Below are 14552 nucleotides of genomic sequence, written 5' to 3'. Positions count from 1 at the left end.
TGTGTGTGTGTGTGTGTGTGTGTGTGTGTGTGTGTGTGTGTGTGTGTGTAATATGCACCTCTCTCAGCTGGAGTTGGAAACACAGACGTAGGCATTTTTCTTGTCTTTGTTTCATATTTCATTTTGGAGCACTGGCTTTTCTATTTCCCACCTGACTGAGCTGTATATGGCACATAATGAAGGGGCTCACTAATTTAATTCAGGCAGTGACTCAAGATTTATCGGTCACTCCAATTTAGGAGGATCCTTGGGATCCTTAGATTTTCCCTCTGAACCTTCATTCTCAATCCAGGTCTACTGTATTGCTAGTTTTTATGTTTGAGGTGGAAGTGGGGGTATCTTGTGTATCCTTGTTGTAGGCCTAGAGGCTTCCCCATATTTTCCCTGCTGTAACTATCCACACAGGAGGATCAGTACTGCAGCCATCATTCTGACAGAGGAACACACTGGGTGTGAATTGGCTTTGGAGCTCATCAAATCCGTTCCTTAACTGGTCAGAGGGTAATTCTGTTGCATAGCACATGCAGCATTTCTTCACCCCACTTCTAGAGACTAAGGCTATGGCTACACTAGCACTTTTGTCAGTCAGGGGTGTGAATAAATACACCCTTGACCAACATACGTTACACCTACAGATGCGGCGGTGTGGACAGCGCTATGTCGGTGGGCGATGCTCTCCTGCCAACATAGCTACTGCTGCTTGTTGGGGGTGGTTTAATTATGCCTACGGGAGAGCTCTCTCTCAGGCTGGCAAAGAGCGGCTACATGGGAGACCTTACAGCTGTGCCACTGCAAGGTCTGTAGTGTAGACCTAGCCTAATGCATTCTGAAGTCCCTGCTGGCCTAGGGTTACAGCAGTTTAACAGGAGAAGCTCTGCTCTTCTCCAAGGGCTTCTAGTATTTCAGAACAAATAAAAGGGCACCAGTAGAAAATGAAAATGCAGGCGTTCCTAAATTAAGGCTTGGTTGCCTATGTAACGGTGGGACTTGGGGTGAGGGGGTTATCCTGACTTAGCCTCTTTGGCTAGTCCTACTAAGCTGCAAAGGAAATGCTCCTGTGTCGTTTTGAATTTCTGTGTCAGCTACAGCTTTGAGGTGCTAACATTTTGAGTTTAAGATAAAATGAAATTGCTAGTTCCATTAAATGTTTAGCATAAAAATGACTTAGTAAAGGTATGGGCATATTTTAGAACTTGTAAACTTTGAAGCACACGTCAACTCTGAAAGTAGCTCTACAATGGCATTGTAGAGCTCCTTTTTCATTGTCCCAATGGTGCTCATTTTAAAAGTTCAGGTGCGCGTGTGTGTGTGTGCGCCTAATTTGTGTACTTACCATAACTGCCTGCTCAAATGTAATATTTATGCATGCAGATGACCAACTAGCTGCACCAGAAGCACAAGTACTAATCTGCATCTGCAATGTGGGAACTGTGCATGTAAATCAGGTGTGTGAATGCTCACATATTTTGGTGGATGCATTTGCATGGCCACATTTGAAAAATCAAGACCCCAATCACTCCATATCATATCTGATTAATTAACCAGTTTACAAAATGTTTTCTGAATGCCAACCCTGAAAACTCAAACTGGAAGCTGGAAGCCAAGCTGTGTATTTTCTGGCTTGTTCTTCCTCACTACTAATAAAGATTCTGCAACTGGACTTCGACAATTCTACTGATGATACTTGAGCTAGAATAAAATCCATCTCACACTCACCTAACTGCAATGCTAACAAGACCAGCAAGGAAAATATGACTCTGGCTATACATAAGAAGTAGATCCTCAAGTCATAAGCTGCCAAATTTACACTCCCACTTCTCTGACCAAAGCTGCACTTTTATAGGTTAAGCTGCCATAGTGGAGCTAAAGAACATTTGTTTTAGAGGAAAATTAATTAATTACTGTGTAATCTAGATTTACTCAAATTCCAGTTCACTGAAGTTCCCAGGCCGCCAAAAGTTGGTTATGAACTGACTGAAGCTCTGCTCCTACAGAGCTCATAAGATCTCCAGAGCCAGAGCTTCAGCCCCACAGATCCTTTAAGCTCTGCATGACTGGCTGTGCTTCTGAGGAGTTTAGAAGCTTTTCAAAACTAAAGCTTTGAATCTGAGGCATTTAGCAGCTCTGAGAGCCCATTCTTTTTCTCTTCTGATGAGCTGAGCGGATCTCTGGACATTGATCAGCCCCTTCTTTCCCTCCACTCCTCAATTGTTTGGTCAGCTAGCCTTCTGGCCTAGACACCTCTCTCAGGTATAACCAGGGGACCTCTGATTATCCAAAACCCAATCATGAAGATTCTCTTCTGTTTTGAAGAGATCTCTTCACAGGAGATACCTTGGACTGGGATAGCATCAGGGCTGCAAGCCAGTATTGGGATGCACTGGCAAGAGAGTGTGGGGAAATTTGCATGTTGCCTGCTACAAGCCTGGGGTATTAGTTCTTTACTTGCACGAATACTAAATTGATATTATTTTTAAAGAACACCCTATTTTAATATATCTAGAGCTCTGTTTTTCTACTGGGGAACATAACACATGATAAGCACTAAATGATAAATATTTTCAGAACATCCAGACATTTACATATTAAAATATTACACATGATGATAGTCAGAAAAAGCCCTGTGTATTTAAGCACAAATAACAAGCTTTCTTCTTTCCCCAAACCCACTTGATAATTGTTTTGTCTGTCCACACATACTTTTCAAACAGGAAAAGAAATATCGCTTTCAGAACCAGGTAGACAAAATGAAAGAAAAAGTGAAAAATGTAGAGGAAAAATCAAAAGAATTTGTTAATAAGGTGGAAGAGAAGAGCCATGACCTCATTCAGAAATGGGAAGAGAAGTCCAGAGAGTTCATTGGCAACTTTTTAGAGCTGTTTGGACCCGACGGAGCTTGGGTAGGTACTTCATTCCAGGAATTCTGTCTGCCTTTGATTTCTTCTTCTCTTAACACAGACCCATAGCAAGTTCTTTTGCTGCAGTCTTTGTTTTGAAAGCCAATCTAGCAGGTCAGTGCCAATTCCACTCATTTAATCCAACAACATGTACCAGAACCACAGCGCAAACATCTCCCACTTCCAATGTCTTTTTCAGGCCAATTTCTGCGTTTGTATTTTTAAAAGGCACTACCAACATTATGTAGTGCCCACGTATGTTACAGTGTAAGACTGCATTACGTAGTACTGTGTATTAACAGACACATTGTACATTTCTACACTGAGGCCTATTCTCCCCCCACCCCCCATCATCAATAAACAGGAGTTATGCACCTATATCAGGAAGAGCTTATACTCCAGAAAATGGCAATAGAGAGACAGGGAACATTAACAATCTGAATTTGGCAATATTTTAAAATAGCATCATAAATATAAAAATGGTCACGTTGTAGCTGTAACTTTATACTGAGAAATATACAGACTCCTAGGGATGCCTGCAGAGAGATACACGTTTTAGGCCAGGCTTCAAGATGCACTTTTGTAAGTCACCACTTTTTGTGAGCAATTGACCCAGCCACTTTCATCCAGAAATCTCATGGCGCTTCCCAAAGTTGGTCATAGTATTGTTATTTACAGTTCTCATTTTACAGTTGGGGAGACTGAAGCACAGAGGGATTAACTGAGTCACACAAAATCACCCAGTGAGTTAGTGAAACAATCAGGAGTAGAACCCAGCAGGTTGTCTGACACTCAGCCCCAGGAACTGGTCACCAGAGAGACTGCATCCCACGCCACACCTAGAGATCTTCCTTCTTACTGTCCCAAGTCTTACATTACATTGGAATTAGTTGCAAAACTCAATAGTATTGTAAAAGCAATCGGTAGTTGACACAGGAGTTATTATTAAGGTACTATTGAGTCTTTTCTAACCAAATCTATGAACTTACATTTTGTTCAAAGGTTCTATACTCTGGGTCATGTAGATCCTGATCCAGCAAAGCCCTTATACACGTGCATAATTTTTAGCATGAGTGTACTCACATGCTTAAAGTTATGCATGTGTGAAAGTGTTTTGCAGAGGCTGATGAACACAGGACCCATCCAGCCACAGGCTTCCCATTGACAAGCTGCAAAGGAACTGAGGGCAGCAGTGTACATAACCAGCAAGCGGCCCACCAGCATGCCCCCAGGAGAATGTGGGCTCATTCAAAGGTACATTAGGATTTAGTCATGCAGCTTCCATTCAATTCGAAGTGGGTCAAGTGGCTGACAACATATGCAAGGCTTTAATTATTTATGGGTTACACTTTGCGAGGAAGCACAAATGGATGCAACCAGTCAGCTTAAAAAGTTTAATAATAATAATAATAATAATAATGATGATAATACCTAGGTCTGCCATACAGCTTATCAGCACTAGAAGTCAAAGTCGTTTACAAAAGAGGGCAGTATTATTACCCTCATTTTACAGTGGAGGAAACGGGATTTAATACGAACTTGAAGCAGGAATGATTTGCGTATAACGAAAACTGACTATGAACAAATGAAATATTTTCTGTTGTTGCTTTTTATAGAACACAATAACAACATATACTTACAACTTATTGATGCACATTGCTTGTGCATTTCATTGAAGGATCTCAGTGGCTTTTACAAGCATTCATGAATTAAGCTTCACAACTCCCCTGTGAGGTGGACATGTCGTATTGTAGCTGTTTTACAAATGCAGAATGAAAGAGTGGCACCAGCAAGGTGTATGCATGTGACTCTAAATAGACTTGTATTATTGCACCTCTGGGCCTACTCTTTCCTTCATTCCCCACGTTTGTTACTCTAATTTAGCGTGTCAGGTCTAAAACTGGATTGTAAGCTGTTCGGAACAGGGAGTGAGTCTTATTTGTTAGGTAAAGTGCCTAAGGCCAGGTCTCCACTACAAACTTTTGCTGACGTAGCTCTGTTGGTCAGGGGTGTGAAGAGATGAGAGCTGACCGATACAGCTGTGCCAGCAAAAGCCGCTGGTGCAGAAGCAGTTATACCAGCAAATATGTGCTTTTGCCAATATAGTTTATTTCATGTGGCTGGAATAAGCATTACTGGCAAAACTGCTTTCCCAAGATAAGTGGCATCTGCACTATACTAGGCCATGCTCTGAGTCATCGGCTGAGGTAGGAATAGAGGCTAGGGCCTTGACTCAGTTCCCTGCTCTAAGCACTAGAAAAAATACTACTGAGAAATATTGTATCTTAAACATTAGACATTTTTATAGACTGAAATTCCTTACTGAAAAGCTCTAGGCTAAAACTCCTGCTAAAGAACATTTGTTGGCCCTCTGATTTAGGATGGCAGATGCAGAGTAGGAAACCAGATGTAATTTTATGCAGAGACATTTGCAGAGCAAAGTCCCGTAAAAGTGTCCGGTGAAGAGTGAAATCCGAGCTGGCCCTGTTCTAAGGAAAGCTTTAGTGACAGTGAACTGAGGTGTTTTCAAAAATCATCTTCAGCCTGGCAACTGGAAGTTTTTTTTTTTTAAATAATGATAACTTGCTCTTAGTGTCAAAACTGTTATTAACATTAATTTGCCACATCAGTGTTAGTTAGATGTTGTTGCTTTGAATGTTGACATTAAAAGTCCAGGAATAGTTATAGGCATGTTATACTCCTAGATCAGTAATTTGCATTCTATTAATATGCTATTATTATAATTACTATTTGTGAAATAATACACTTTGTGCTGGCATCCCTTTTCTAAAATATAAACTAAGGTCTGGGCAACCCACTTAAAATCATATATAATTTCTGGAAAAGGGCAAAATGCTGTTTTTCAAAATTGCAAAGGATGGATAGAATTCATTTGAGAATTTGTTCACCAAGATAGTTTTATACACAATGTATTTCCTTCAGAGAGCCCCAGAGGTGCTGTGATACAATAATGGCCAATGTGCTATAAAACTCTAGGAAAAGAGCCACACCGAAAGCTGTCTTGCAATCTCACCCTTGTATAGTGCAGTACAATGTAAAGCCGATAAGGAGCAAGTTCCCTGCACGAACCTGCTGGCAGGTGTGAGTATAACATCCTCTGGGGCTCTGGGTTGAACTGCGCTATTTGAAGAAAGATGTTCAAAAAGGTCCATGTTTTTAATAATAAAAATGTTTACACAAGTCCTCAGAAATGGAGCAACATTATAGGAAACTAGTTTAAAGAGCAGCCCGCTCAGTTCCCCAACCGGGACGTCTCAGCGTTTGGAGAGCAGTCCTGATTATTGTTGGGAATATGTTTGACTGGCCAGAGCCTGAATACTGCCACAGTTTATGGTCAGTTTAATCAAAATCCAGGATCCCACATTTAGTGCACAATATACTTTCAGTCTGGACCCTGAAGCCCACATATGACCCCATTGAAATGTCCATATTGTATTGTAGAATCAGAAGCTCAAATAGCAGCAGCTGCAGTCCTTCAGAGGGAGTTTTACAACGCTTAGGTTCTTTAACTGGTCACTTTTATTTTGTAAAGAAAATGTGACTTCCATACACGGTAAATGTAACTTTTGCACAGCCCCATAGAACTTCCTAAACCCAACAAAGACTCTTGCACCAATAACACTAATGCTTTACAGAGCCAGACCACATCACTTTCTTCTCTTAACCCTCCACACTAAAACCCCTCATTGGGACTGCTACTGCCATTGATTGTGATGCTGCTACAGGCTTGGGATCTTTGCCAGCATTGATTACATTCTGACAGCGCTGGACTATTAGCACTATTAACCCTTTCCTGCCCGAACCGGTCCTCTACTTAGCAAGCTGGAAGCTACTGCAAAGAGCAAGAACTTCCTGCTAGCCCAGGGGATTTACAAAGCATTGAATAGTTCAGACCTAGCAAGCAGGACAGGAGTATGGACACATGGCCATTGCGGGGGCAGAGGGGGGGAGCGGGGATACCAACCTGAATATTGTGCTGAAGTTGAATTTACTGAGATTGTATCCTCTTCTGCCATTTGGTTTTGCAGCTGAAGGCAGAGTGTGACATTAAGTTGATAATTGAAAATTAATTTTCAGAGTTCTATTCAAATAGAAGATAAAATATAAGGTTGGTGTGGGGGCTCTGGAGTTAATTCAGATTTGTTATTCTACTTTGGTACTTCACTCCCTGGGCCAGTAGCAACCAGGAGCATGGTGGAAGAAACTAGCTTAGTCTCCAGAGGTCAGAAGGGCCTTCCATTCATTTCAGCAATGCCTCTAGCTGCTGTTGTAGTAGATCTGATGAGCTCCAAAGGGAGCCATCCAACTTCTTGACCAGAAGGAAGGTCACCACAGCACAAGGTCTTGATGACTTGGGAGAAATAATTGATCTGAGAAAAATCATGGAGTTCTTGGGTCCTCCAAGAGGAAAAGCACAGCAGAAAATACTCAGCAAGGTGTATGTTCAAAACATTGGACAGCACACTAGCTATTTATGGTTTTTTTTTATCATGCTAATTGTTATAGTATGGGAGCACCTCATACACACCCATAGATTTATCCTTCTCACAGCCCTATGATGGTCTAATAGAGAAGTATTATTATCCCCGATAGAGAATAGAGCAGTGTTTCTCAAACTGGGGTCACCATTTGTGTAGGGAAAACCCCTGGCAGGCCGGGCCGGTTTGTTTACCTGCCCCGTCCACAGGTCCGGCCGATCGTGGCTCCCACTGGCCACGGTTCACTGCTCCAGGCCAATGGGAGCTGCTGGAACTTACTGGCCGCCGCTTCCAGCAGCCCCCATTGGCCTGCAGCGGCGAACCGTGGCCAGTGGGAGCCGCGATCGGCCGAACCTCCGGACAGGGCAGGTAAACAAACAGGCCTGGCCCGCCAGGGGCTTTCCCTACATAAGCGACCCCAGTTTGAGAAACACTGGAATAGAGCCATAGAGTGACTGCACAATTTACATAACCACATAAGAAGTCTGGGGCAGAGCTGAAATAGAAGATCTCCTGTATTCCAGTACTTCAGCCATGAGGCCATGCATGGCACTAGAAACATATAATGTGCCATATTAGAGCAGGCCATTTATTCATCTAACCCTTATCCTGCCTCCAGCACTGGCAAGTACCACATATTTCAAAGGAAAGTTAAAATAAAAACCAAATCATAACAGACCTTGCCAGTTATTCCTCTTTAGATCAATGGAAAATGAAATCCAACCCAAGGTTTTTGTTAAGATTTCTGGTCTGTATTTATATGGGTTGTGTGTGTTGGGGTTAGGTGTGTATATCCAGCCGGTATTCAACAGGCACAGAATTAGAACTCTAGCACTGAGCAGGAGGGGGACACACATCTCCATCTGCCATGCAGCAGTGGAAGCCAGCCATGAGAGGGTGGGGTGGGATTCAGCTGGAGATTATTGTCCAGCTCTAACCGGGAGAAGTTCAAGCAGCAAAAAGGGCTCAGAGTTTGGACAGAGAGAAAACCAGCTTCGTGAGACAAAAGGTGACCCAAAAGCTTAACATAGCCACAGGAAGTTGCAGCTAGTTAGCAAAGGGCAAGTCACACAGTTTCGTTGGACAAGAGCTGGCTGACAAGGCCTTGCCTTGCTGTGCAGAACTGTTAGCTAGAAAGAACTCTTCTTATTTTGCATGGAAATACTCTGGAGGAGGAAGCCTTGGGGCACAAACTTAAGGTGTGCTTTTAAGTCATGTTAGTTAAACTGGTGCCAAAGGCTGTGTGGACACACTTATTTTGGCTTAAACTAGATTTATTTAGGTTCTTTAGCCAAAAATAAGAGTTTGCACCAGTTTAGCAGGTTTGTGGTCCAACTTTTGCATGTAGATAAGGCCTTATTCTTTTCATTAGAACTCTGGCTGCAAGCAGCCACTTGCTCTGTTCCTGTGCAGACTAGAAATATAGGGCGTGTGTGAGCAAACACATTAACTAACCATCTTTCTAAACAATGGTGTAAACAAGGTTTAACACCTTTCAAACCGTGTTAGTGGGTTGTGGTCCAATCCTAGAAGGAAGCCCAGGAGTGGCCAAGATTGTTAACATTGTTGTCAAAAGTGTCAACCCTGCCTATGCTGCTGTTTAGAAACATGTTACAATGCATTAGCTCACACACGGTCACACCTGATCTACACTTTGCTCTGAACAAGAGCCCAGCCGCAAGCTGTTGAAAGAATTACCAATACAATTCAATGACTCAGCCAGCAGCGAGAGCTCCACAAGAAGAAGCCCAGACAGCACCTTCCCCACTCCACCTCGAAAGTTAAGCCCCACATCTCCTTTGTAACAAACTTAACAGTACATTGCTGCTCTGAAAAGCGACTCCATCAAAATGTGGCATCTTTTTTTGCTCAAAAGATCCAGTCCATGGGTGAAGTCAATGGAGAACCTCACACTGACTTGAATAAGGTCAGGATTTCACCCCATATGTGTATCCAGAGTCATCTCTGCTGGCTACAACAACAAAGTAAAGGCCGGTTTGTGCACATGTCACATAAGCGCAGTCCCATTGACTTCAGATGTGAATAACCAGGGCCGTCCCTAAAGGGGTGTGGGGCCTGGGGTGGAAGTGACAAATCCATCACTTCCGGGACTGACCGTGCCAGCCAATTGCACCGACCCGCGGAGTGGTTGCCCCGATTCACCCTACCAAAGGGACGACTCTGTGAATAACCACCAGGGTTGCCCAATCTGGCTTTACATTTCTATGACTTTGACTCCTGTTGGTACAGTGGAGCCAGCCCAACTAAGTGGGAGTGAAATGGAGTCTGTTCTGGCTCACCTAGGAACTGAACAACTAACTCAATTCTGCCTATAGTGTCCCCTCGGAGACCTGCAGAATGTGTAGTGTAGCTGGAAAGCTCCCAGCAGCACTTTCGCATCCACACTGGTTTGCTGGGTACCAAAACCATTTGGCTTGTAAAGTGTGAGCATTTGCCCAGAATGAGTGAGAGGCAACAACACAGGGGACTCCAAGGTGCCATTTTGACTGGCCATATTTCAGAGCAGAAATGCATGTTAAGCCTCTCCCTTTCCTGAAGGCCAAAGAATCTCTCCCCTTTCGCAGGTAATTGTCCCCACCTGGCCTCACAGCACCCAAGCCCCCTGTTGTTGTGCCTGACTCACACAGCCTCTTTTTCAAACTGCTTTTCAGAAACAGATGTTTCAGGAGCGAAGTGGCCGAATGCTCCAGGCCTTGTCGCCGAGGCAGAGCCCAACCAGCAGCCCAACGCGCGGCCGCTCTCCATCACCGCCCCCGCCCTGGTTGTTCAATAAAGCCTCACCCCCTTCCTCTCCGAAAGCGGCCTCGGCCTCCATCAGCAGCATGAGCGAAGGAGATGAGGATGAGAAGTAAAGAAAAATAAACGATAAAAAAAAAAATATCAACACTCATATAACATGCAGGTGGCTGGGAGGAGAGGAACTACATACAGCTGTTGCTGACAGAGGCGAGTGCACTGTAGGAAAAGGCATTGCAAGGAGAGTGGTGGATTGCAAGGGACGAGTTCTCAGGAACAGCTCACCCCTGCCCCATTTCCTCTTGGGGCTCAGACACACCCGGACAACTAACTGACACACGACCTTGGAGTAAGTACCTGTCACTAGTCACTACTTGCTGCAGCTGCTAGGGCCAGCCAAGAACCTCGGGGAATTCGCACTGCAGGGGAACATTCAGCCGCTGAGCTAGACTGAGTGAGCATGTGCACAGCAGCAGCAGCACTGTGTGAAGAGACAATTTAGCCATTTCTGGACTCTGCATGCACCTAGGGTGACCCAACAATATTAGGGGCTTGATCTTATATAGGCCTTGTACCCCTCCCTCCCCACCTTTGGGGAAAAAAAGTGTCCTGATTTTTCACACTTGCTCTCTGGTCACCCTACTAAGCCCTGCCAGTGCGATGAGGTCTCTTGTCACAGCAGCAAAAAACTTCTCCAGTACAGGAAATGTGTTTTTTCTTTCAAAATAAAAAAAGCCACCAAAAAACTAAACCAGACCAGTGCAACGGGGATCTGGCCAGTCGGCACTGGAGATGCATTGAACAGATTGAGTTGAATGAAGGTTTGCTGACCAGGCCTTTGTCAGGCCATGTGCAAAGGTTAATATAGTGTGAATCCCATTTGCTTTAGCAAATCTCACTCCTTGTTCCTAGTGCCTCAGAAGCCACCTGTTGTGTTCTGGTTTTCTTTGTGACATTGCTTTGAAGGCTGCAGCGTAGGACAGCGAATGTCCTTGCTGGGATTTCTTGTCTGGGAAAAAATATTTTAAAAGAATTGGGCTATTTTAGTGATCACCTTAAGAATACACAGGAGCCAAAGCCCCTCAGCCACATTTCTCCTGGGACTACCATACCTTTGGAGATGTCAGTTATCAACTGACTGTCTATGCAACAGCGTTTCTGCCCATCCCATGTATCAATCAGATCAACCTTAAAACTTTTGGCATTTCTCTAAACAAGACCAAAGCATGTATGCACTGTACGTTCTTTTACAGATAGGTATACAGTACATGCATGCACACACATGGATATGCATTCCCGGTCTGGGATCCAGATTAACTGCCTGCTGGCAACTGCCCTTAATACATCTAAACATTGGCAGACCAACTGGAAAATAATTAAACTATATGCATAGAATTGGATGCTGGTGTTTTCCCTCCTTCCCTCAGAGCATCCTCATATCCCTAATGGAGCCACAAAGACATCAACTTTAAGAAATTTTCTCCTTTTTACACGATCATGTTGACATCACTAGCCTCTCAGCTCAGCATGAGATGAGACTTCTCTCATATGCCATCTACACCAGATGAGCAACGACTGGGAGGGGTGGCTGTTGGATTGGGTGACATACAACTCTGTGGCTGGCTGGCTGAACTACCTCCCATAAGACTCCCACGTTCCTCCCAATCTGGAAAATGATATTAGAATCTGATCAGACAGCACTACAGAGAAATGATCTGCTCCATCCACCTCTACAGCAGGGGTCCCCAAACTATGCATCATGCCCCCCTGGGACAGGGAGGGAGTGCCACCCAGCTCCACTCCCAGCCCTAGCTATGGCCCCAAGGGTGGTGCAAGGTAAAAAGTTTGGGGACCACTGCTCTAGAGGCTGCTGCATTGGACCTACCTGTGTTCTTATGCTAGCATGTCAAGTGTTTCTCCATCCAGTCCACTGAGCAGTTTGGGCACCAAACCAGCAAAGCATACTAAACCTGCAGTACATTCCAATTTGCAGCCTGCACGGCAGCCAGAAAAAGGGATGGCATGGACAACAGTAGCCAAAAGCCAACTGCTCCACTTGCTTCCTTCATGCTGCGAGCACATCACAGGGTGAAAGTTACTGTAGATTTTAGTATTCTTCATTTTGTTGGTTTCCTGTACAGACAGGACAACACAGCTCCAGTGGGGAGGAGAGAGAGGCAGAGGGATTAAAAAGGATGAGACATCAATCAGCAAAAGAAGAGGACTTTGCTCCAGCCCATGAAGAACAGACTAGCAGTAATATTTCAGAGAGGCACCAAGAATAGGAGTTTGTGAAAAACAGGTGTTGGTGTGTAAATGTACGGTGTGTATTCATGTATATTAGGGTACTGGCAGAAGTTTACCCTCTGGCTGCATTCCCTTGCCCTGCAGAATTAGAAATTATTGGTAGTGAGCCCCACCCTCAGCAGTTTCCAGGTAGGCCACTGAAGGACCCTAGCCCCAGGCCCCCAAGCCAGCCTTGTGCTTTTTTTCCTAATAGCCAAGTATTCCTTTATCCACCCAACAAGGCCTAGCTGATTTTTCATATGCAACCTCAGCCAGGCCCTTATCTGACTCTCTCTCCAGGAAAGACGTCCAGTAACTGGTTTTCTGGAGACACAACCAGTCTCTTTACAGAGTTGCAACAACTGGCAGCTATCATGGTACCAGGGGCACTCACTGCTTCTTTCACTAGTGAGAATGACAAGAGGGCCAGTGTCTGGCTGCCACCTGCCCTGTGAGAGAAGATGGTGTGATTAAAACCTTCATGCCCACCTTAGGCAACCAGCTACTGTAATTTCATCCCTGGGGTGTGCTTGTTTGTTCTTCTGATTTCTCCATCACAAACCACCCCTCCACAGTGAGAACAGCCTGCTCTCCATGGTGCTGTTTATACCAAGGAGCCCTGTCCAAATGAGATGGAGGCTGTCAGGGTTGGTGGGTTTTTGTTGTTGTTAAAACAATGCCCTCTGTTCAGCAAAGTTTTGGAGGAAAATTAACCTGCTTGGCTAGTAATGGGAAACAGGAGAAACACTTACCAGAATGACCTCATTTTAAGCTTAGCTATTGCTCCCAGAGTCACGTGTGGTTTACCAAGTGTCAAAGCCATATACCTGTACCAGATGTCTGGTCTGCGTTTGGGATAAGACAAAGCCCGAGCGCCTGTTCTCTTGGTATGGATACCACCCTCCATGCACAATCTCCACCACGCACAGAGAAGACAGCCAACTTCCTCACCATCTCTGGACATACTGATGGTGATTTGCACTTTTTGGTCATCGCTGGGTTTCATTTTTTATTTTTAACAAGTGTTGCTTTATTGTGTTCCTATTTATAAGCCCAAGCTCCATGGGGAAAATAAATGAAATACAACAGAGAGTGCAGCTTGCCATCTTTATTTTACTACGGCTCTGCCAGTCATTACTGGAACGTTCTTGGGTACCATCAAGCCCATGTTCTAACCCCAGTGGTTCCATTGTGGATATCCCCTCTCTCTACAGCCATGATACTAAATGAGTTGAAAAGCCAGCCATTCCAACCTGTCCAAACCCCTGCTGCTAAACTCATCCACCTCCCAATCGTCTCTCCTAGCAGCTCCTTGCCAACCCTCCTCCCACTCTCAGCTTTCCAGTGTGTGCCTTGCCTTTCCTGTACGCCAAGCACCTGCTTTCACCACCTTCAGACCCATTTCTTCCAGGAGTTTGTTCTGTGGGGCTGTCTTCAGTATTGCTTCCTCCCTCACATGCACCCGTGTTTTGTCTCGTCCCAGCTGGGCTGTAAGCTCTTCAGGCCAGGGAGCAGCCAGCTCTTATATATCAGTTATATAATTAATCAAAGAGTAGAAAACAGGGTTTTACTCTCTTTCTGCTACAGTATAGCTTCTGTTAGAAGGCACCCATAATTAGTAGGTGTGTAATCTTTTAACTAATTCCCACTTAATATTAAGTTGTTAAAGATAAAGGTGCAAGAAAACCCAACTTAGCTTTCAGGTTCAAACTTCTAGGTCAGTTACAGAAAATGTAGTTAGAGAGGACCACTAGGCAACACTTTAGTGATACAACTGAACTTTATTCAAAAGGAGGAGGATTAGTTAGGCAGACAGGCATGCAGTTACCACATACACAAATACACTCGAAGATGAAATGGTGTATCAATGGGTGATCAGTCCACTGACAAGAATGTAGTACTGTACAACCTTATAATCCTGGAAACACCCCTGCCCACACAATGTTAATTGGAACTCCCATGCAATTAGCAAAACTACTTTTTATACTTCATAACACTGCTAATTAACATTAAACTCCCCTTTGTCATAATTATATTTCCACAACCTCATTGGCTCTTTATATTATACATTATTTAAATTAACATCTTCATAAATGTCCTTCCCTTACTATCA

At 44.1% G+C, this 14552-nt stretch overlaps 1 protein-coding gene across 2 annotated transcripts in view; it reads left to right on the top strand.

Annotated features, from left to right (window-relative positions):
- Positions 1-10269, top strand: part of LOC112118065 (choline-phosphate cytidylyltransferase B) — a 66169-nt gene extending 55900 nt beyond the window's left edge. For both annotated transcript variants that reach the window (XM_024216264.1, XM_024216263.1), the window contains exons 7-8: positions 2712-2900; positions 10069-10269. In XM_024216264.1, coding sequence (XP_024072032.1) covers positions 2712-2900; positions 10069-10269 — 390 coding nt within the window. The remainder of the gene's footprint in view (positions 1-2711; positions 2901-10068) is intronic.
- Positions 10270-14552: the final 4283 nt, after the last annotated feature.

Source organism: Terrapene carolina, unplaced genomic scaffold, assembly GCF_002925995.2.
Source record: "Terrapene carolina triunguis isolate 2854851 unplaced genomic scaffold, T_m_triunguis-2.0 Scaffold23, whole genome shotgun sequence".
Classification (NCBI taxonomy): Eukaryota; Metazoa; Chordata; order Testudines; family Emydidae; genus Terrapene; species Terrapene triunguis.
The sequence above is the reverse complement of the archived record's forward strand: the minus strand, read 5'-3'. Positions and strand labels throughout refer to the sequence as shown.